Raw genomic sequence first — 23,739 nt, forward strand, 5'->3', positions numbered from 1 at the left:
CGGTCCATCGTATCTGCCAGGATACCTGCTAGGGCGGAATCAATCCAGAAAAACAGAATCCGGATACGTTTCCTCGAATAATTAAAACTGAAGTACATAAATAAAACATACAACCTACAGTACGGTCCTAACCATGTCAACAAGATATGCCAGCCGTAAAATTCTAAGTAAGTACGATGCCGTCGGTATTCAGATTACTTCGACTGGTATGCATGACTTAAAATACTTTTTTTAAACATTGTTTCGGGAAAGGGGGGCACAACGATTGACTTATCACGATTGCAAGCAAGTTCGCATTCTGTTTGCTTCACAGCTAGAAGACAAAACGGGACTTTTGAAGGATTTCCTTTTTTTTTTTTTGGTTATTACGACAACAGATGCCCATCTACTTCACATCCAGCAAACACGTGTATCCCCCGGTTTTTTCTTATTTCGCAGCGAATGTTGCTCCACAACAATAATCCACCTAATAATTCTCCCTAGCTAAAACGGACGCAACAAATCGGGCACACAGCGCGTGCTTCCCCTTGTCCCCATTATCCAAGTGGTGGAATCTGCACGCAGACGTTATTTACATAATTATGTCGCCCACAGTTACGGTTGTACCGGTGGAATCGGCCACACTGCCGCTCGTATGCAAACGGTACCGTGTCGCACGATCTTGACGGATCATCCGGCACGCATCCGGGCCGGGTGACCCTTCCCCGTCGGTACGCTTGCCATCGTAACCGTGGTTAAGTAACAATCATTTCTTCGTAAAACTGTTGCTCGATATCACGTTGCTTAGGAAGGAATGTGTGGTCGATTTGGTGCCGGGTGTGCCAGCGCCATGTCCAGCCGTGTTGGGCGTTATGAAGGATAGTTCGGGCAGTAGCTGCATCGGTGGCTGCTGTCCCATCGTCGGCATACCGCCCGGCATTGGATGTTGCGTTGGCACTTTCGGTGAACCACTGTAACCGGCACCGCCGGAAAAGACCATACCGGGCATTTCCGCGCGGTTATAGAACTGTTGCTGATGCGGTACGTACTGAGCTGGATGCTGCTGCTGGTTCGTTAAAGGCAACGAGGACATCGGATTGTAGTACAGACTGTTACTATTCCAGGAGCTAAACTGTGGCGGGGGTAGCTGTGGCTGGTTGGACCAGGACGCGTTGGACACTTTCGCACCACCAGTTGCAGTTGGTGGAGCACGTGGATAGTTGAAGTTATTCTGACTAGACGACAGACGATTGTGTGATGTGTAGCCGCCATCGGACGTTCCCGCGGTACTGGAGATGAAATCTGTCCATTCTTCCTGTGCTGCCATCTCATTACCAGGGCGTGTGGCTGCTGTTCCTGCCACACTAGGTAAGCTGGAAGTGGACGACTGGATAGTCCTTTCAGTGGCCGGTTTGGATGATATGAAATCAGTCCACTCGTCTTCCTCGATTGTTGGATTGCTCTTCTGAGCACTTGGCATGGTTTGGTTGCTAGCTACGGTCGATGCTCCAGCGACTGATGCAGCAGGAACGGAAGGTTTAGCAAATGCCGCCTCAAACCGTGCCAGCTCATCGGGATCGATTCCTGGATCGGGCCAATTAATTGAACCACCCGGCGGTGCATTTTGGCGTACGTTTGCCGATTCTTTCTCCATCGTCGTGTTGGCTTGCTGGGGCAACAATATCGCCGGACTGAGCAACATTACCGGCGAGCTGGTGTTTGACCGATTGTTTTGGATGTTTGAGATGGGTTTATTTACCGGCGGCGGAACGGCAGCTTGAAAATCTGAAAACTCATCATCATCATCATTATCGATGCTTTCCGCCATTATGCTACCACTATTCGACTGTCCGTTCGATTCTTGTTTGCGCTTCTCTAGCTCTTCCGTAGGTGATCGACCTATTACCGGTCTGGAGGAATTAATCGAACTTATTATGGCCGCTGCTGGGTCGAGCACAACCGTAGGCTGACTGGATACCGATTGAAAGTCGTTAAACTCATCGAAATCCGATTCCTTTTTGCTGATCGTCGAAGCAGTTGCCGATCGTTCCAAGCTGTACTCGACATCGTGATACTCGCGCACCACAATGTCACGGTCGGTAATATCGCGCGAGATTGGCGTTACGCCCCGGCTGGGGGTAAAAATATGTGTTTCCGGTAGTTTAATAGTACGAACCACAGGTACACTGCTAGCGGAGGATGTGGGAATTGACATAGGTTGCTGCTGCTGCTGATGGGTTGAAACGTACTGATGTGGCGGTGGTGCTGATCCTAATTGTTCCTCCGTCTGCTGCTGCTGCTCGTGAAGCACCGGTGATAGTGCCACGGAATATTGAGCATTGGAACTGCTGCTGGCAGTAAAATCAAGCGTACCAATGTCCTCGTACTCGTCCGGCTGTGATGAGGATACAGTGGCCGAGACAAACGAGGACAGCTTTACTGCTATGTCATCTGCAGCAATCGGGCTTGCGTTTTCTGCGACTTGCGGATCCAAAATTTCGCCCTTTGTCCCATCCTCGGGCTGACCAGTGACGGCTTTTTGGAGCATTTCCTGGACACCTAGCGGTCGAAATGAGAGCGAAGGAAACACGCATCACATCATTATTGCGGATAATTAATTCATAAGCATTTGAGGTAAGCATCAGCAACTGCAACAAGTATAATAAAAATAAATGTTTAATTTGATACTCTTTGAGAGCATGCATGCTTTTGTAATGGAGTTTTTGTTTCAAGATTAATAAAAATTCCAATCAATCCAACTACAAATTGCCAATGAAAAAACCTGTACAAAGTCACATGCAAAATAAAGATATCGATGCAAAACTGGTGGACACTAACTAAAATATAGTCTAAAAGTAAAAGTAGGAGGAGAAACGTATGCAAACGCAAAATAAGTAACTAACTGCCAAAAAATAAAATTGCATTAGAAAATGGGCTCACATCTAAGATAACATGTTGTTGTAGAGAAAGAGAGAGAGAGAGAGAAAAACAAGGGTCATATAATTGTTAAAGCATACCGGGAAACATTCCTGTAACGGAAGGGGTGATGTTCATGCAAAAAGGGGAATTCAAGCACAAGGTAAAAGAAAGATAATTGAAAGAAACACCAAACTCAAAACACGACATCAACGGTGGACAAAACAGGAGAGAACAGCAACTTACTAAGATCCAAATAATCGTCAAACGTTTGCGGACGATCAGAAGGAACGATCGGTTGCGAATCAACCGCAAATGTGCATGGTGGTATGGTATCGATCGAAACCAATTCATCCGCCGACCGCGTTGTTGCAGTGTTGTTGTTCGATGTTGTCGTCGATATTATTCGGTCGGTGGATATCAACAGATCATCATCATCATCATCATCATCAGTGTGAGAATAATCGGCAAAGACAACCAATGTCGCCGTAGTGAAACAATCCATCAACGGGGCGGTATTGTTACCACCGTCCATACCGAGCGTGTCCAACGGTTTGATGCGGTTGTTTTTCGTTTGTGGTTGTTGTGAATTGTTGTTGTTGCACGTTTGCGTATTCATTGTAGGTGGCAACGGAAGCATTGAAGACGACAGTTTTGTAGGTGGTTGTGGTGTTGGTATTGGTAGTAGTTGTGGTAAAGTTGTTGGTGAAGGTGATGGTGGTAACAGTAAAGGTGTTGTTGTTGTGGCCGTTGTTGAAGCAGCCGTATGAAGTTGCACAGTATTAGCAACATTACGCGTGTTGGACCGGAGTGCAGGGGAGTAGGAGGAGGAATCAACATTTATTTTATCTTTCAGACTTGCCATCACCTCTAGCTGTTCTAGGTCCAATAATAATGTGTGTGCATGTGATGCTACAGGGAAAGTAGGGAAAGTATAGGGTTCGATTTGTGGGTAGGTAGAGGAGGGAGGGGGGGGGGGGCATTGTTGGAATTTCATTAGATGAGATTATGTTTTGGTTGAAATATTCATTTAATTGCAAGTAAAAGTACAGCGATTACAAGAAGTTGTTGCGTAACGTCAAATAAGGAGGAAATATAGGGGGAAAGAAAGAAAAGAACAATACAAAGGCTTAAAAAACCAACTCGACGAAGCATACGTGAATGGTATTGAATAATGCAGGTGAGTGACGGTTTGATGGTGCCTAGCATTTTACTTAGTGATGTTTAAAACACGCCTTTTTCAAGAAATCGACCGAACGGAAAAAAAACATTAAATCAACTTAAAGATGAACTTTAAGAGGTCTTAGCTTGCTTTTTTGGCTAGAGCACGAGAGTAAAATCTGAATTGAATATGATACCATGAAGGAACATGCAACTACTGCAGCGAAATCGATTCCAAAGCGCTCCAAAAACTTTCGGAATCGATTCGGATAATAAGTTCGGTATTGGATCGCTGAATCGGATCACGTATTCGATTCCGAAGCCGATTTTAGAATTAATCTTAGAACTGGAATTAGTTCCAAAATCCGTTTTGATTTAATCTGAAATTGTTTCGGGAATCGGTTAGAGAATCCGTTCCGAAATCAGTTCCGGAACCGAAAAACGATTCCGAACACGGGAAGGGTATCGCATAGTTCCGATTCCGAGTGCCCGTAACTAAACTACTGAAGCGGACCAAATCGTTTTTTCTTGGATGAAAAATCATATGGAAAGGAGGTAATGATTGTGCTGCTATGCAATAACAAATTAAAGTTTTTATAGAAGCTTTTAAATTTTGCCTGTACCCTACATCACTATTAAGGGTGTGTATTTAATTTTCGCACCGGAAAATTCGTTTCCCGATAGTATGGTGCACCTTTAAATCGATTGTTAAAATAAATTTAGCCGAAACATAACACTAGTGAAACGAGCACTCGCTGAGACTCGCTAGCTTCTCTGCTAAATGTGCAACCGCGGGTGAAGATAATAAAATCTATCAACATTCGCCAAGCCAATAGAGCGTGTGATTGGTGATAATTTGGGACGAGTTAAATTTCGAAAAAATGAATAAAACTATCTGTTTTGACGCAAAAATAATACCACAAGAAAAGAAAGAAAACTTGATCGACGGGTGGGAACATCCACCCGGGGGCCCCGAGGACAGCAAAGAAATATCTAAACCAGGCTTACCTTCAAGCGGATTCACCAAACCCGCACTGTTCCAGTCAAACTGTGCCGCCGGTACGGATGTGTTTGGCGGACCCAAATTCGCCTGCAAAGGATCTAGTACACCCTGGGAAAGTGTGCTGCTGCCGGTGGCTTTCGCGGCTGGTGCTATGTTGGCATTCTTTTCGTTGGCATTGGTTGATCCCGGCTCTTTTGTCGTTGACGCTGAGACCGGTTTCAGTGGTTCCAGTGGATTGAAACTGAGATTTGCCGCAAACCTTGGCATAGAACTGTTCCATTTTGGGCCATACATCTACAAGAGAGAGCAAAGAAAAAGGGACATTCAGTAGAATGTTTTCTCTTCGTTTTTTTCCAGTCCACTTACAATATTCCGCGAATCGATACCGAGGGCCGTGACGAGCGTTTTGCTGCTGGACGACTTGCTGTGCTGATAGGAGAGTGCGTTCGTGTTGTCAAAATCCTGCAGTTGGGAATGGAGCTTGCTGTTGGGAATGTTGTTGGCTGTTGGAACCGTTTGCTGACCGGTATCAGCCGCGGTAAGTGATTCCGGTACGACGCTTGGAAACATTGTCTCAAGCAGCTTTTGCACGTTTTCCATGGAAAAGGTGTAAATTTCTAGTGATGCTGCTGTCACCGCTGGCGTATTGGAGACTGTTTCCGTTTGCTTGAAATCACTAAATTCACCAAAATCATCATCATCATCCTCAATAACGTCCGAGGTATTCTCGTTAACAGCCGGTGGAGTTTCAACGTCCCGTTTAAAATTTTCAACAGTTAAAGTAGAAGATTCAACGTTGCTTTCCAGATCATTCTTAAGGTTCGATTTGTCGGTAAAATACGTTGAAACAGTTGCCACCGGTTGTTGCTCGGAAAAGGTAGCAAACTCTTGGAAATCATCAAAATCATCCTCCGGTGGTTGTGGATCGGGCAGCTTTTTAACCGATGCCGTCTGTTCAATGATTGGCATCGATTTGGTTTCCTCTACGGGCGTCTTTACCGGTACCGTATCGTCCATCGTTGCCGGGAACGATGCTTGGAATGAGTCAAATTTACTAAAATCCGCATCGAACGTGGCAAAATCGGCACGGCTCTGCTGCGACACAAAGTTACTGTCGGCGGATGGTGTCGATTCTAGCTGAGCAAAATCATCCAGTTCGAAGGAAACGTCATTCGCAGTTGGAATTTCCAACACCACCGACGACCGTTCATTCGAGGCGGTGGTAAAGTCGGTAAAATCATTCTCCGTATTATCGTCGAATCGACCACACTCTTGTATTACGGGTGTCGTGCGCTCGGCAGCTGCTGCCACCGGTAAATCAACTTCCGTCTCGATAGCGGATCCCGATGATGTGGAGCTGGTGGCATTGGGCTGGGCAGGTACGTGATCGTCTTCTTCCGACTTTGAGACATCCGCATCGAAATGTAGCGACGGTAGACTGATACTGTCTTCCGGTGGTGGGTCGGGCGGTTGCGACGGACATCCGAATGGTTGAAAATCGATATCGTCTTCTTCATCGTCTAGCCCGTTGCCACCAGCTGTTTCATCGACACTCGCTTCACTATAATCGTTCGGTGGCAATATCAAGGACGGTGGACTGTCCGTTCCTAGCCGTGGTGGTATGATGAGGCCTTTGGTTTCTGTTGTTGCCACCGAAATACTGGTACGGTCCACCGTTTCATCATTGTCTATCACAGCCTCGGTAGAAAGCGGATCCAGAATCGCGGGTCCGGGCAGTACTGTTGCAAAATCGCCAAACTCATCGTCCGGAGGGCAGTCGGTCCCATTCCGTTCGTCGATACCAATTTCGTCGTCCTCTGGTATATCCGATCCGTAATCATCGTCGTCGTCATCCGCGTCAAAATCTATTGGTGGAGGCGTATGACATACCAGTGGCGGAATCTGACTAGACATAGCTGTACACACACGAACTGCAACGACCTTGAAACGATTCTTTTCTAGTTACTGATCTAGGTTACGTACATCGACCATTCCTATCTATGCTTCTTACCTGTGCCAAGAGTGTACGAATGTACGACGGAAATTCCACCAAGTTATTTAACGTTTGCTTTTTACAACCTACGAGTACCTTTCTGCAGCACTTTGTTCACCTTTCCCACTGCCAGCAAATCAATACGAAGTGTACAGCCCAAATAATCTTGTCACAGGCCGTACCGGGGGTTGATTCTAGATTCTCACTCTACCAGGCGTAGCATGTTGTAGTAGCACTGCACAAACGTTTTTTGGCCAACAAATACGATCCGCTAATCGTAAGTTATTTTCATAATCAAGCGAAAAACATGAAATTTTCCACTAGCAGGTGCGATGAAAAAAACTTTACTCCAAGTATACCGTGGCAGGTGGTGCACAGCCCACTTTGCTGGCTTTCTTTGACACACAGTTTTGACAGTGCGGAGCAATACAGTTTGATTGCAGATTTTTTATTTGTTGTTTGATGCAGCAAATATGCAGTTCTATAAATATCAGTATTATTTGGGTATTTACATTTTACGTATGGCTTTTACTGACTTTTAAAAATAGTTTGGAATGCTAGCAAAAATGAACTGCACAGATACATGCAGTGTATTATGAGCTGTGGATATCTGAAAATATGTGTTTTTTCATCATTTTTTTTGTTATTCTTGTTGAACGAACAAGCGTTCAGTTCATGCATTTTTTTTATTTTTACAGAAATTGAGTAATAAAATACAACATCAAATAAAAATACTTCCACACCTGTCAACTTCGATGATGTCCGGATTTCCCAGCATGCAACTACCTGTCAGCTGATAATGACATAAATACATTGTACAAAAAAAAATGCTAAAGAAAAATACAAAACGGTACAGAAACACGGAGGGTGCTGATCTAATCAATTTTATCAGTGTGTGCTGTTACAAACAAGCTTGGAATGTACGTAGTGTAGTTAATCCATTGAAGAGGCGGCCCGCGAAACTAGCCGAACGAATCTTTTCTTGCTGACCACGACAGGATCGCTCATGTGATTTGAGTGGAGGAGTAGCTTTGTTGTTGTCCAAATTTGGCACCAAAATCCGCAAACTATATTGTTCTCACGGTGGTCATCACTTACATAACGATCAGCATCATATTTCGGCAATTCTGCACGTGTGCTGATGAAATAGAAAAAATGGAACCACCTGCCTGGCGACGAGAACTGGCGTGAATCTATAGCCATGCTGCTAAGCGCGCACGGGCCTAACGCTGCGGAATTTTACTACACGCACACACCTGTTGGAGACAACAAAAGCTTTTGTTTTTAATCGTTCAATCCAGCCGCGCCGTTTGGTCAGCGATATCACCATGGCAATTGTTCGTGCTGAACCGACCGGAGTCCCACCAACCGTAACTACTGTGGCCAACTCTCCCTCCGTACCTATCTTCTGCTGGCGGGAGTTTGCGTGTGGTTGGGGAGCGGCCTTTGTAAACATTACCGTCACCTACCCGATCTACAAGATGATTTTCCGGCAGATGTTGCACGGAGTGCAGCTAACGCAAGCGTTCGGGCAGCTGCGCGGTGAAGGGATGACCTATCTGTATCGTGGTATGTTTCCGCCGTTGGCTCAGAAAACTATCTCCCTGTCGTTGATGTTTGGTGTGTACGATAGTACACGCAGGCCGCTGGTAGAGTATTGTAATGTGAATCCGTACACGGCCAAAACGGTAGCCGGCATTGTGGCGGGAACATTCGAAGCCGCGATGATGCCGTTCGAACGGGTCCAGACACTGCTTGCTGATGCGACGTACCATCAAAAATATCGCAACACGCATCATGCGTTCAAGTAAGTGTTTTCGGATTCGCGGGCAGCACAAATAGTGTGGCTTAAATGTTGTTTCTTGTTCGCAGAATAATCATTCTGGAAAATGGTATTAAAGAGTTGTACCGTGGCCTGGTACCGGTGCTTTGGCGCAATGGACCATCTAATGCAATGTTTTTCGTTCTAAGAGAGGAAGCCGACAGCCGATTACCGAAGCGGGTAAGTAAAACTATTTGTTTTTCCGGTTTCGGTAGATCATCGACACTAATCGCGTCCTGAATTTCGGTTCTCCGTTGAAGGTTTCAATAGTTTCGCAACGTACGCAGGAGTTTGTTGCGGGTGCGTGCATTGGTGCATTTATCAGTTCGCTATTTTATCCCCTGAACGTGGTGAAGGTGACGATGCAGTGCCGTGTTGGAGGTCCGTACGATAGTATGTGGACAGCGTTACGGCAGGTGTACAACGAGCGGGACCGCAAGATCAGAAATGTGTACAAAGGTGTCAGCATGAACTGTACTCGTGCATTCTTTAGCTGGGGCATTATGAATACGGCTTACGAGCAATTAAAGAAAGTGTTCTATTGAGATAGATTTCCTGTGGGCGAATCGGTTAACAAGATCCCCGAGAAAACGGTATCATGCTACGTTGTAAATAGTCAATCGATCACGTATGATGTTTCACCAAGTCTCGTGACAAGTGTGCGCCCCAATCATACCAGCAGGTAGTGTGATCTCAGACCACATTTCTCCCCTTTTACTGTTCGCAACAAAAAAAAAAGAAAACCACCCTTAAAGTATGAGATTTAAGTTCGTTGCATTTAATGCGATCCAAATCCAATATCTGTGTGTACAGACCAAACAGTTCTAGTTGTCCGTTAATCGTTCAAAAAAAAGCCCCACGTGCTTAAAGTATTCTTCTGTTGTGTTGGCTCTTGTCGTAAATGTATATAGGTATGTAAATATGAGTAGGATGTAATGTGACACACCCATTGTCTCTCGTACGTTCGTTTAGGTGTAGTGCAATTTATTAGTAAAACAAAAAACGGAATTAGCCGTTGCTTTAAGCGCAAGAATAATCCCAAAGGATGTCCCAATAATATTGGGGTTGTGTCGTACAATAAAACTTTCTAGTTACAGTGGCAAGGGCAGAATCGTGTGTAGGAAGTAAAATCAATTGTACTGTTATGGTTTCGCAGTTGAAACAAAAAGAGTGTGTGTGATCTGTACCGAATATCGCACTGAAGATGAATAAATCCAAACCATATTGCCATGTTTAGCACAAAATCGTATTACGAATGGACCTCTGTATCGTTTGCCATATTGAATGTATAATAAGCTGTTCCAATCGTTTAAATTAGTGCAGTTCTCGAACAATTTCCACCTTACCGCAAACCATATTTCAAGCGATACACAGTCAAGAAGTCATACGCTGGAGGAAACAAATTTAATCCTTATCATGCCGCGTCTTACCGTGTTCTTTTTCTCATACATTCTCTACCCATTCATTACACATTTGTGCAAAAATAAAGATTTCACCTCTAACAAGAGCTATACGAATAGATTTTTTTTTTATGTTCCGAGCAACACTTTTTTCTTTTGGGCAAATAGACGTCTTAGTTCAGCGGTCTAGTTTGTTTTATAAAAAATCTTTATTGAGTACTGGTAAATATTATTAATTTCAATGTCATTGTCACAGTGCGTTCGTGCAAACACAGGGATTGCAATACGTCGATTCCTTGCTTTTAGAGTAGAGCCCGTGCTATGAACCGTTTGTAAGTGAGGCAGTGCAAATTCGTCCTATTCGTGCCCAAACACACCGGGTGATAAATGATGATCTCGACATAATTACACGCTTCACACAGAGCTTACAAACTATTTTTCACAATATTATAACGCCTTCGAAAAACTCACTGATTTTCTATACAAAAAAGCGGGGGGTTGGGGGGGTAATCGAGCCAATAGCGGAATTGAAATCAAAGTCCCTGTCGAACGGACGAACTTCCTCGCAGACCAACGATGGCCGTGTCAAAAACGTACTGTATCGAACCGGTTATTACCTCGAGGTACGTCCAGAATAACCACAGCCCGAACACGTACAGTCCAATCTGCACCATCTTGTCCATGATGTAGAGCCTAGAGGGAAAAAGGACGAAAACCATGAAAGTGATGAAGTAAAACAAACAAAATTAAAAGACCTTACTTTCGGAGTAGTTTGCGCGCCTGTGGCAATGTTTCGGGAGCTTCCTTTAGGATATATTTCCGGGCACCGAGGATGAAATCGTACAGATAGGTCTGGTAGTCAATTTCCGTCACGTCAAAGTAGAACCGTTTTCGATCGTCTTGCGAAAGCCGTTGGTATAAGGATTTCGCATTGTCGCACCGGAATATCCACTCTTTCGTTGTATAGTACTGGAGTATTGTCAGTCCGGCTGATATCCTTTTTTGTACTTTCACCAAACTAATGGGAGGTAAAAATAAAATTAAAGCAATGATTAAAATCATCTAAATGGGCATTCCGATCGGTTTCCACTTACAATGGTTTCCGGCGTAGCAGCACGAGCAAAAAGTCTATCAAATAGGCGGGCAAGTAGTGGAAAAAGATGACGCAAAGAAGATGGTAGAGGTAGTTTGACTTGATCGAACCGTCCGGATACCAAAGCGCGAAGCAGAACGGATTATCGTTCAGCACGCTGCGTCCCATCTCGAGCACCTCGCCCCAGCTGATCGGATTTTCTGCCGACGAGGCAAGATTGTAGTACATCACTTCGTCCTTGCGCGGATCTTTCATGCGCTCCGTGCCGATCGCGATGATGGCGTTCATCGTGATGTCGACGGGCATAAAGTCGGCAAGATATTCGCCGTTACAGTGCATACTGCGGATCACACCACGCCCGGCACCGATCAGCAGTCCGGTCGGTCCGTTGGTACCTTCGCCCCAGCCCGGCAGCGGTTCCTTCATGGCGGCCGTCACGATCGAGGGTCGGGCGATGGCGATCGGCAACTTGCCCCGGTACTGGTACACCATATCCTCTGTGAGTGCTTTCGTGTAAGCGTACGTATTTGGCAGGTTGTTGAGCAGTCTGTTAGGGAGGAAAGTAAAGTTTGTATTGGCAGATTGAGCATGGCACGTGGCATTAAGGGCTTCTTACCTTGGCGTTATGAGATCCAAAATATCGTCATCGAGCAGACCGACCATCTTCGAGATGCCTTCCGGATTTTGTGGCGCGGGATAGTGCTTCTCTTCCAGTACCGCCTCATTGCACTGGCAGTACGAGGTGGATACGTGTATGAACGATACCAGCTTGCGCATCTTTTCCGCCAGCTTGAGTACGCGTATCGTTCCGTTCAGGTTGATGTCTACCGCTTGGCGGATGTGTTGATCGAACCGCACGTTCGCAGCACAGTGAAACACCATCTCCACGTTGTCCACCAGCTCTCGGTGGTCCTCCTCACTCAGACCGAGCCCTTCGCTCAGGATGTCACCCCGGATGAGCCGTATCTTTTCCAACCGCTCACCGTACTGCTCGCGCACCTGATCGAACACAATATTTTTCACGTACTCCTCCTTGCGCTGGGCCGGATCGATACCCTTCTTGGCGCGTATCAGCAAATAGATGCAGCGTATATCGCCACAGTCGCGTAGGAGCTTTTCCACCATGATCTTTCCCATGAAACCGGTCGCACCGGTAATGAAGATCGAACGGCCGGCATACGATTGGGCGATACTGGACGATGCCACGTCCTCCGGGAGCATCGTCATCATCTTGCGTCCGTCATCCATAGCGGATCCTGTTCTGTACAGTGGGCCGTCGTACTCTGCCGACCCTCTGCCGAATGGCGACAGGCGCAGTAAACAATTGATAGCTCCGGTTGAGTCACGTGAGCGAATGTGTCCTGTGATGGGAAGCAAACGAAGCGCAAATAGTGGTAATTATTTACTCAGCAAGTGATGTAATGCAATGTGATTATAGCGATCGATCAGTACATCGATCGATGGTGATGTTTGAGTCATAGAAACAATTCTAAGGGAACAGAAACCTCATTTTAGTTTAAATGTTTTTAAATTTAAAATTACATATTGTTGCTGAAATTTTAATGATCTTTTTTCTGACTTTAAACTGCATAATCTCGCGACCTCATAAACACACCTGAAATAAATCTTTAAATAAATTTAATTAACAGTCAAAGCTCATCAATCAGTTCCCAATCTCTGCCGTATTCGTTTTTGCACACGCTCTGCTCGTTTGCATACAGATTGATCTCACGCATCAAGGGAGATTCGTACGTGGATTCGTTTCGCGTCCTCCGGGGACTTTTCAAGTCTAGCGTGGCTAAAAACTGGTCGGTTGGCCTCTACTGCGCCGATGTTCGGTCTTGGTCCAGTGTTATCGCTCCGCTGAAAAGAAGTTAGCCGAAGCGCTTAGCATACCTCGCCTCACTAAGGTTAACACGGCACCGCAAGTCCAAGCCGTCGTCCCTGTTTGGCGTCAACTAAAAGTGCTGTTATATCATTGGTGTGTGAGCTAGCGGATCGATGCATTATCAATCGAATATTCTTCGCTCGATACACCGAACGACCGGACGGCTATGGTTTAGTTTTATTAACACATTTTTACAACGCACTATTACCCGTACCGTTGGTACCCAGACATGGTAAGGCACTGGTCAGACATCAGACACCGTCCTGCAATGCATCCCGCAAAGGTGGTAAAACAAAAACAAGTTTCAATAACCTTCTTCACAATTTTCAGCAAATGAAAATGTACAAACAGCACCATCCCAGCGCATTCCGTGTCTTATGCAACCGGGTCGCTTCTTTGTGCCAGGGGAGGGGGGGATGATGTCTTGTGCAATTTGGATGTTCGACAAATTCTGGATTCCATATAGCGTTAAGCTTGCACCATCATGTAGTTAACCTTTATCTCAGGTTTAAATCCACCTACATTGTTTTTATAAACTCGACTGCTACATCGAGACCTAATATATCGTTTTGTTGAGTAACAATGTATGTATGAAGCAGAAAAAAAAGCGTCACACTCTTCAACAACAATCAATAACTGTGGAGTTTAAGTTGCGTCCTCTTTTAGCACGACCTACAATTATCGACTACTTAATATTCATAATAAATTTTCTGAATCATACTCCCCGGTGGCGAGGCATGATCATGGGGGAAGGTACTCGATGCACACTACGTCCAACTCACGCAATTCGCTGGTAAAGTATTTCTTCCCATTACTGTAATGCTAGGCGTAGTGTCACAACCCCTCAAATGTGCCTCTCCCCTTATCCCTTCGCGTTCTCGTTGATGTATGCTGCTAAAGAAATGACGTTCAGCCTACGGTTCAAGGAAAACTGGAAAGAAAAGCTTTAAATGCGTGCCAAGTCCAGGGGAGAAATCCTATAGACCTCGAACCGGACGTCCTTCAGTCTGGGTGAAAATAAGAGTGCCGCGCGTGCGGTGGTTGTTTGTTGCTTTTCCTCGCTTTCCGTATCCTGCGTAAATCTTGATCTTGATACTGAAGTCGGCAGAACTGGTTCCAGTGGGTCAAGGTCAGATGGATGGTCGAAGAAAGACTGGCTGATTGCGACACGATTCTCACGGGCTTGTCCTAATGAAAAGCGGACCATTTGGGCGAACGCGTTGATTTTTCTTCGCAGGCCACTCATAAGCATAAAGCATAAAGATATGCTAATACACGCAAGCCGGACGACATTTATGGACTCTCAAATTAGCACCGGTACGCTGGTTCGCAACGGTGTCCTTAACAGTGACAATCCGTAGTACCGGTTTTGGCGATCGAATACACCTTTACCGGATGGTTCGGTTTGAAGCTTCTGGACGCTCATCGTCCTCGATGATTGTTATCATGGACTTGAAATTATTAATAAAGGTTGTAACATATGTAGGCTAAGAGGGGGAGGGGGGGGGCGGTAGTGGGGTTGTGATGGGAAGCACCAAATTGCATATGCTAATCCTATTTACAATGTGGCACCCCGTTGGTCGTTCACCTCGTAAGAGTCCCAACGCCAAAAGCAAAAGACTTCAACAGTACAGCAACGAACCCCTCTTACTCTTGGGTTTGGATTTTCCTAGCTGTCGGTATCATCGACAGTTACACTAAAAAAGGTACGTTGTTTCTAGTTATTTGCGGTAATATTTGGAGATGGCAAGGACGCATTATGTTCCGAATGGATTTTTGTATATCACGCCGCCTTCGTTCGATAAATAGGAAGCGCGGCAGTTCTGTGCGTTATTGGAAACCGCGATGAGCGTAATGGCAAGGTATTCCAATGAGACTCGGGCTGGCGAATGACATGAATAAGTAAAGGGTTCAGTCGAACACATCCGCCTTCATTGGGTAGTCTTGGCGCGTTCTGTAAGGTAGACAGGAATGCCTCGTTGTCGTTTTGTTACGCGACTGGTGACTGGTGTGTGTGTGTACGCGAACAAATGGATTAACAAAATCCCCTCGAAGAACCTGCTCAATGCATTTTACACCTTTAATCCAGAAAAGCTTCATACAATCTTATGCTAATGCTTGCGGTTAAATTTTAATAAAAAATATTATTATAATACTTTTCGCTTATTTAATTTAAAGCTGTTCTTTCCTTCTGTACCATCGTAGAAAACCGTTTTGCAAGACAAACCATTGCAACACTTTTAATTTCATTTCAACCATTGCGCCTACGGTGGTCGGACATGCGGACAAGTAGGTACATTATGGGACGATAAATGTGTCATTTACGTGAATACATACTCCTTTCGGTTTGGAATGGGCCGAGGCCAGGCAGAAGCTGCACAAGCAAGGTGTTTGAGATGGGCACACATACGTACGGCTCATCATTTTGCATGCAGCACATGTGAATGCATTATAAATCATTCCCAACTATGTCACCGGTCTGTTTGTTAGTATCGTTAAACATTGCCAATCGAATCAAAGAGATGCTCGTTACATTAACTTTGCTGACATTTTTAATGCAACGCTATCAATCGGATAGGCATCTGGCGATGGTGTAATCGATGATGAAACGGCAAATTGTTGCTCCAAATGGGACACAACCGATCAACCGATCCTGGTAGCACTTTTGGGCTTTAATCTGCAAGCTTAGACGGGACAGCACTAAAAGCAGCATGCTGAACAGTTGATAAGGGGTCGTATTTCAGTGAAATGAAGTCACTGGTAGCACCGTAAACGGGTACGAACCCGTTGTATCATCTCATCAGCATATCGACTGGTGGATTAGCAGATTGGCAAAAGCGTTAACGGAGAGCAATGAATTAAACATGAGCAAAGTGGCATATCCTTTCGCTGCCAACATTCAGCGTCTTGCCATTGACCTTACCATAAATGTAGCATATTTTCGAGAACAATTTGTCACTGTTAATTTTTGAAAGTGATAACAATTTTACCCAAATCAGATTAACAAAATAAAAAAAATTATAAAAAAACAATCGAAGATTAACAGTTGAATTATAAATATTTTAAACTTAGTATTATATTTTAACTGTTCTTTTTAAATCGAGAATTGTGTCACTATTACGATCAACCAGTTTTGTGAACCACAACAACACACAATTCTCCGTTCTGAGTTCCACTTCGTTCTGAAACCGTAATGTCACTGTAATTCACGTGATGCAGCTGCAGTTACAGCGACACGTAACACTTACAGAATACTACCACGCTACTGTGTTTGAAAGTGTTGAAGAATATCGTACCTATGCACTGTTCTCTCGATCACGTTCTTATTAATCGCACCTTCTGTCACGATCACTTCAGACGCACGGATGTTCTTGAGCTGATGTTTCGTACTTTCACCCCATCCACAATCACATTATTGAACTAAGCATAAACACTTAACGTTTAATTCTCACACCGAAAATAACGCAGGTCTGCCACAGGAACGATAAACCTCTCCCACACTGGAACACTGCACACGATCGCGTATGACTTTGCTGACTCGTTTAGCACAACCGTACCGCGGGACTGACCGTAAGCGACTGCGCAGCGCGAACCACCAAACAAGTCAGATATAACTTTACGATACGTCGCCGTCGTACATCGTAACCGGACCGAGCGACCGTCTGTGTACTCCCAAGCGCACTGTACCACCCGACACACGGCGCGTACAGATGCTGACGGGTGCAGCCCCCAGTACAGAAGGCACAAATATTTACAAATTACAGGAACACCGTTCTCACCGCCCCCCCTCAGTCACCAGAAAAAAAAAACACGCTCGCGGGCTGGCTCCGTTTGCGAAAATGTTGTGTTTTTCATTTCAGTCCAGTCCCCCAAACCAGGTGTGACCAGCTAGGTCTCGTACCGCATTCTTCCGGCCACAGCAGCAAAGGTCATGCCGCAAGTTGGTTGCATACGTTGCGCCCTCGGCGTGATAAGGGACTGGTGGTTACGTGAACCGGCGCATCATCGTTCACTTCGGCCTGGGACAATCTCGGGGTCGATCGATGTTGTGGTGCCTCTTTCAGGGTCATCCTGGCGCGACCCAATTCTGGCGCTCGCACTTTCCAGTTGTCCTACGTGTGCACTCTTGTCGGTTGTGCGATTTCGCGGCCGCACACGGGTACCGTGTGCGGATGGTCTTGACAGTATTGTGGCATGACTCATTGAAGAAAACAAAAAAAAAAAATGAAGATCATGACCTGCAATTGTGATGTGTCGTATTATGCCGTTTTGCGAGACAATTATGCAATGCATCGGAATTGAAATTGCTGGAGGGCTTCGGGCGCGAATGCTTCGGGATTCATTATGCGAAGAGTAATGAATGAGCGTCATATATCTGTGACTTGCTTCATGCGAGGTACGTACAATGATTGTTTCATGGTGGTATAAATTGATTCTGTAAGTGTTCTGTAAAGCTTCATGTTTTCTGCTTCTTGGCGAGAGCGACATGTTAAGTCATTCCCCGGGCCATCTAATGACTTACCAAACCTTTTGATATCCACATATTCGATGGACTTGAGCTTCAGTCATGCTGTGTGAGGACTGGCGAACCTGTCGCTCAGAAAACTTCATGTGGAGACTTTCTCTAAGACTAGCTCGAAGGATTATCTCAGGGTGTTCGGGAAGGGATCTCAGAGCGTTCGGGATAATTTTGACAGTTACATTTTTGTTTATAACTCGTGGTCGAGTTGGCATAGGAAAACAAGCAATATGTCATTCGACAGCTCAAAGTGTACGGAACAAGCAGCGGAAACATCCCGTGATAAAAAAGTGCCAAAAGAGCGGCAACCGCGGACGCGACAACCCCGACATCATGCAGTGCGTGCAGTGTTCGCTGAACACGGTGAAGGCGATCCGGAGTGAGCTGGGAGAAAACAGCGACGACGACGAAGCGGTGGCAGCACGAAAACCACATTCTCTGACCTCCAGGCGCGCGTGATGGAAAATCCGGGGTTCGGAATTCGGCCGTTGGCACGTGAGATGGGGGTGGCACCATCCACGATGAAAATGGCCCTGAATGACGACCTCCGGTACTTCTCTTACAAGCGCCTCCAAAACCTCCAAAACGATAAAGTGGTTGGCGGCCAATTTCAACGACTTCACCGAGCCGAATGTGTGGCCTCCCAGCTCCCCGGATCTTAATCCAATGGATTATTTCGTGTGGGGCGCGGTGGAACCGGACACCAACAGAACCTCCAGCAACACCAAGGCGGTGCTGATGGCGAAAATCAGGTCCGTTTTCGCGGCCCTAACCCGCTAAACTGTCGTCAGGGCTTGTTCCCGGTTCCGGAAACGGGTGGAGGCCGTAATAGAAGCCGAGGGCGGATATTTTGAATAAAATGAATAAAATATATGGTAAGCTACTATTTTTAAAACAAAAAAAATTTCCCCGTTGATTAATTTTGCAGTAACAATTTTTTTTCTTTCTCCGTAGGTGACTGTCAAAATTATCCCGAACTCGAAACATAGAATATCGTAAGAATAAAGCAAACATGATAAGCCAAACCATGATCTTAATTATCTTTTATTGTTCCAAATGCTATAAAATTTGAAAATTAACTAGGAAACTGTTTTCCCCGAACAGTTTTCTTGTGGTCTTCAAATGTAGGGGCTGCTTACAACATACTGGAATGTTTTTTTTTTCGATCACTCAGTGGAATTTTCCAACTGGATAGTGGAATATTCCAAGCTTTTTTGTGGAACTTTGGAACAATACCGTGGAATCTTGCATTCAGTTAGGGGACATTTCCGTGTTGACTGTGAAATTTTGTAATCAGCTGTGGAACTAACTGGAGTACGCCATATCATTCCGATTGGAACGGATTTTGTCGCAAATCAGCAAACTTTCATTCCATAACGGGCTTTTAACATTCCAGTTTTCGTTTAAAACATTCCCCTAAGGGATTTTTCGATTCCATTTTATGGCTCTAAACCCTGCTATCGCCGGAAAAAGGTGTCAAAAACAGTTCTTCCTACAATTTTTTTTCAAGAAGTCTGGATTATCCCAACTTAATGCTGATTCCAATTTAATGTAGGGATTTTAATGAACCACAACATAAGAAAATTTTGTTGAGCAAAAGAATTAAACTAAAAAGAATGAAAATATGCAGAAATAACTAACCAGGCCTCCCAGTGTTGTTAGTGTTTGCTGCTAACTTTACTAACACCAATTCCCTTCCTATCTTAAGCTTTGTCTAATTGGCACATCTTGTGCCAGACAAACAAATGGGCCTGATGCACCACAGTTTAGTGGGTAGTTTACTGCTGTATCGTTTTGGTACCGGAGCCCGCCATCGCCCGAGGTAAGTTGGACCGATGTCCCACTAACCTTTATGCAGCTGCCTCAGCAAGATTCCGACAAACAAAAAAGGCAATGCGCCAGCGATGTGTAGTGTAGATGTGTAGTACCCAGCGCTACGGTAAGCTTTTATTTTTATTACACCTACTACCTGATAAACTAAACAGTACATTAAGATATACGCTTGTACACTGGCGAGAAGGGGGAGGCCCACGATTCAATTACTCAAGAAGCGAATCCCGCCCCAAAACTGGCGACCGGTTTAAACAAAAAAGCTAAACGGCTCTTAGCTCTGCTCTCGCTGAACCCGCTTCGGTGTGGCTAATGAAGATTACATACGTTACTCGCCCCCGTACCCTACCCAGAAGGCTCGACGAATTGTAACATTCCATGCACTGTTGCTAAAGAGAGTTCTTCTTCCTCCGCCTCGTTCTGCATGCGACCATTTACCCGGGTGGTAATTGTTGTAAAATTGAATTGCACTTTCGATGTTTATCTGTGCATGTCGAATTGTCCGTCCAAGTCGATTGGGGAAGGCTAATCGGTGGCGAAGGTGGCACTAAAGTTTCAACTGATGCAACCAAATGAGCGTCCGAGAAATCAGATAACGCTCCTTGTTTTTCTTTGCGCCACGTCGACCGCGAACACGTTAAATCTATCAATTAACATTACCGAACCCACAAATAAAAAAAGAAAACCACAGCTTCCGTTACATGCCATTGCATCGGTATGGCATTGGTTGTGCAGCAAATGCAGCAAAAGTGCACAATATCTGACTGGCATTTACATCAACCGCAATCGTCCATTTCGGACTCCTTGCTGTTGGGTTTAAGTTAGGAAATGGGGTGTTTGCTTGCTGTATTGTGTGTCCTTCATTAATCAGTGTCCACTGTTACCGGTCGTTACTGTAACCCGGTGAAGTGGTTTTAAAAAAGCATCCCCCATTCTACTTACGATTACTACATGCCACACGAGTAAAAGGTGCATGTGTGTTTTGTTTTAAATTTTGTACTTAATTTACAGTCACATGGCCTCATCGATGATTGTGACTTTTTTTTCTTTGAGTTTGTGTGTACATTTACTTGCTTTTCTCGTATTCAATTATTTCTCACTCATCCCTCTCAGCTGTGTCAGCTCGCTCGCTGATCAATGGGGAAGGGAAATCCATTCGGTGCAGGTCATACAATCACTTACCTGGCGGAGGTCACGATGATACCGATACCGGCATCGAGCCTCACCGAGAATAAGGCACCAATTTGTGAACACGTTGCATAAAGCACTCCACCAATAAGCCGTCGGTGCAATGACGATTACAGATAATTAAATGCACCTTCGTCGTGATTCTTGCAACGACCGTGTGCGCGCGTGTTTATCAGTTACCCCCTTTTACCCGTGCTTGGTATGGAGGAGAGTTTTGGGACACTTTAATTAGGTAATATTTTATTGCGTTTATGTGTACAGGTGAAGGACTGGTGTACAAGTTGAATGCATCGATAAAAATGTCTGGTTTTATTAGAGGAAATTAAGCGAACATCACGAAGGGTTCTTCTGGCCATGAGCGTTTGGCTTAATAATAGACTGCGTGATGCCTGCAGGTTAAAAGTCAGTATGCCAAGAATGTGGCATGGTTCTACATATAGGCTTCAGCTTAGAATATCTTTCTATCGATCGATGTACTCATGGTGCTATTAAGACAGTAACAAAATATTTAAAATATATTATTTTCCTTGTTTAGAACTGTTTGTGGCAAAATGTTAGTATGACAAAGCATGATAAAGCACATGCGAGGCATAATACACATAGCAAAATAAGAATAGCGTTTATGCGTTTAAAATTTATTGAATCTTTGACATCCATGTAGAAAAAATCTTGAATAGAGGTGCTTTCTGTATAACATTTCTCCACTTTTGGGTACAGATTTGAGTCAGTTGAAGTCGTTTCTCACTAGAGGTTAAATTTTGCATAAAAAGATGCAAGAACCCTTATTTTAGGTTCATTCAATACTAATAACTTGAGTGCAGCATTCTGCATTCTTAGCATAGGTACACGTAAAAAGATACCCTGATGCAAGCTGCTCTTTGAGAGAAAGGGGTAAAAAATATTGGCTACATAGCTAGACGTGACAGGAGAAGCTAAATTACGGTGCGATTTAAGCTAATGTTTGTGGAAAATCAGTGTATTGCCAGAGCACACCATTCAAAGAATTGAGTAAGATTACAATGTCCAGTGAGCATTGCATGCTACAAGATATTAGTAGCAAATTGTGTTAAATAGTGAAATCTTGATCGGCAAAATATCATCCACAAGTTCCTCTCAACAGAGCACCATGACCTGAATCGGAAGAGTGCCTCCGGGACTCCGGGATTTCCTCGACAGATGAATGTGGTCCTTTGCCGAACATTGGCAACAAAGCTGGCCACAATTTTGTAGGGAGTTTTTTCCTTTGAATGAGAAGTTCTCGGGGAAGTCGAACTCAAGGAAGTATTCTAAATCATAATCTTAACCGACCACAGCGAGCTTTAAATAGTCCTAGCTTACGTTATTGGCAGGACTATGCCGCAAATCCTAGCTCAAAACTGACTAAAGTCCGGTTTTCACTCACAAATTTGAGGAATCATAAAGGCCAGGATAAATTTAAAGGATCTATTATCCGCAGGAACCCTTTGAGACTATGCAAAGCCTCAATAAATAAATTAAAAAAATGGCAAACTTTAATAACCCGTACTATTGAATGCTGAGGAATAATACGAGCATTCAATAGTACGTACACTGTTAAATAAAAACCAAAAAATGGCTACGAGATCACGGCTCATCGAAAGAATTTGAAACAATACTTCTTATAGTCTCTTGAAATGTCGTAAAAAAGTAGTTTAATTTATATTTTTCTTCGTAATATAGTCAATTTCGTGCTATTTCTACTTTGCGCCTAATTTTATTAATTTCTCTACGTAACTGTTAATACTTGGCAAAAATTTTCCATTTCTAAAATTGATTTCTGACAATTGAGACATAACATTTGAAAATATTAGTCGAACACCAAGGTAGTACTAGTCTTATTTCGCTCAGTGCACACCATGAATCTGCATTGCATTGGAATTGCATCATCTTTGCATCGGTCTCGAGGTGCAACATTCTTTCCCTCCAAACACCCTCAGTGAGGTCGTACAAAACCGTATCCGAAATTTGTCTCGGTAACCAAACAAACGTATCATTTCTTTCTATAATAATGTGTTATGATTGATCATACTGGCACATGTCCACAGAGACAGTTTGGGTGTGCTGTGCCAGGGAACGTTTACGACAAGCGCTGCCAGCTTCATGCAGATAAGTGAAAACAAACAAAAACCAGCCACAATCTTACGCGACGTAAAGTGCACTTACCGTTCATAACGCACACGGAACACATGGTGCTGGTGTGGTGAGAAGTCATTAAACGTTGGCCCGGCTTTGCAGATCATTAATCTGCAACGCCACACTGCAACACCGACAATCAGCTAGTACAATCGGCGTAATGTGTGTAGTTCGAAAGCACTTGCAAGAAACTACCCCCAAAAGAATGGTAGACACACCAACTCCGTCCCGACCGATCCGTATCCGCAATTAAAAATGTGCTCCAACACGACAATAAAGAAAAAATGGCAGACCCATTCTTACCTGCAGAACAATGCACTTTACTGCACTGAGGTTTGCATGCGCACGATGATCGCATGAAGGTTAGCGCGGTGCAACAATTCTTGTCTAGGGGTGCCGAGCATAATTGCAAGTGCAACACACCAAACCAAACGTGCTGTTTCGGTGTAGAGAGCACGTTGTTTCAGGCGCTTTGTTTCAAGATGGCTGACTGGTTCTCAATGAGTTTAGATTTGTGCGATTAGTGGTTTATAGCATTTTGTCCATGGTTGAGTACAAAGCGGTACCAGGTATCAGGTGTGCTAATCGTGTGGTTTATTATAATTGCGTGTCTGGTGTCGCGGTCCAACTACGCCTAAAGAATGCTAGAAGTATCTGTTTGGTTATCAAATGCGTCAAAAACTCCATCTGGACCTTTTAATGTTGTGATTGCTAAAGTAATCGTCGATCGAACAAAAATGTATGACGTCCAAAAAAAAAAGCAAATCACATTTAACGTGCAAATATTTACCTTTCT

General features: G+C 44.4%; 4 protein-coding genes across 4 annotated transcripts in view; 1 reads left to right on the forward strand and 3 right to left on the reverse strand.

Annotated features, from left to right (window-relative positions):
* The window catches only part of LOC126558833 (uncharacterized), a 284,233-nt gene that overhangs the window by 28,748 nt on the left and 231,746 nt on the right, over positions 1 to 23,739 (reverse strand). The gene's annotated exons all lie outside the window — the stretch shown is intronic.
* Positions 726 to 23,739, reverse strand: part of LOC126556713 (mucin-5AC) — a 469,299-nt gene continuing 446,285 nt past the window's right edge. The window contains exons 2-5 of the mRNA XM_050212157.1: positions 5,426 to 7,000; positions 5,065 to 5,353; positions 3,142 to 3,807; positions 726 to 2,538 (exon numbers count right to left, since the gene is read on the reverse strand). Of these exons, the coding sequence (XP_050068114.1) occupies positions 746 to 2,538; positions 3,142 to 3,807; positions 5,065 to 5,353; positions 5,426 to 6,973 (4,296 nt within the window). The 5' untranslated portion in view covers positions 6,974 to 7,000 and the 3' untranslated portion in view covers positions 726 to 745. The remainder of the gene's footprint in view (positions 2,539 to 3,141; positions 3,808 to 5,064; positions 5,354 to 5,425; positions 7,001 to 23,739) is intronic.
* On the forward strand, positions 8,380 to 9,419 carry LOC126558662 (mitochondrial nicotinamide adenine dinucleotide transporter SLC25A51). Its single transcript, XM_050214712.1, has 3 exons — positions 8,380 to 8,859; positions 8,925 to 9,054; positions 9,135 to 9,419. Exons 1-3 carry the CDS (start codon positions 8,381 to 8,383, stop codon positions 9,417 to 9,419), a joined length of 894 nt encoding a protein of 297 aa, XP_050070669.1. The 5' UTR covers position 8,380.
* LOC126558525 (putative fatty acyl-CoA reductase CG5065) lies at positions 10,808 to 12,618 on the reverse strand. The gene is made up of 4 exons (XM_050214548.1): positions 11,984 to 12,618; positions 11,369 to 11,914; positions 11,035 to 11,292; positions 10,808 to 10,967 (listed from the first exon to the last, which is right to left on the reverse strand). The coding sequence occupies exons 1-4, from the start codon at positions 12,613 to 12,615 to the stop codon at positions 10,808 to 10,810; spliced, it is 1,596 nt and encodes a 531-aa protein (XP_050070505.1). The 5' UTR covers positions 12,616 to 12,618.

Source organism: Anopheles maculipalpis, chromosome 2RL (genome assembly GCF_943734695.1).
Source record: "Anopheles maculipalpis chromosome 2RL, idAnoMacuDA_375_x, whole genome shotgun sequence".
NCBI classification, from domain to species: domain Eukaryota; kingdom Metazoa; phylum Arthropoda; class Insecta; order Diptera; family Culicidae; genus Anopheles; species Anopheles maculipalpis.

Excerpts from the sequence above, each read along its gene's own strand:
- LOC126558525 (XM_050214548.1), bottom strand. The coding sequence starts at position 12,615 with ATGGATGACGGACGCAAGATGATGACGATGCTCCCGGAGGACGTGGCA. Across the intron at positions 11,915-11,983 it reads TTGGATCTCATAACGCCAAG|ACTGCTCAACAACCTGCCAA; the intron begins GTAAGAAGCCCT and ends CCTCCCTAACAG. Across the intron at positions 11,293-11,368 it reads CTGCTACGCCGGAAACCATT|TTTGGTGAAAGTACAAAAAA; the intron begins GTAAGTGGAAAC and ends ACCTCCCATTAG.
- LOC126558662 (XM_050214712.1), top strand. The coding sequence starts at position 8,381 with ATGGCAATTGTTCGTGCTGAACCGACCGGAGTCCCACCAACCGTAACT. Across the intron at positions 8,860-8,924 it reads AACACGCATCATGCGTTCAA|AATAATCATTCTGGAAAATG; the intron begins GTAAGTGTTTTC and ends TCTTGTTCGCAG. Across the intron at positions 9,055-9,134 it reads ACAGCCGATTACCGAAGCGG|GTTTCAATAGTTTCGCAACG; the intron begins GTAAGTAAAACT and ends TCTCCGTTGAAG.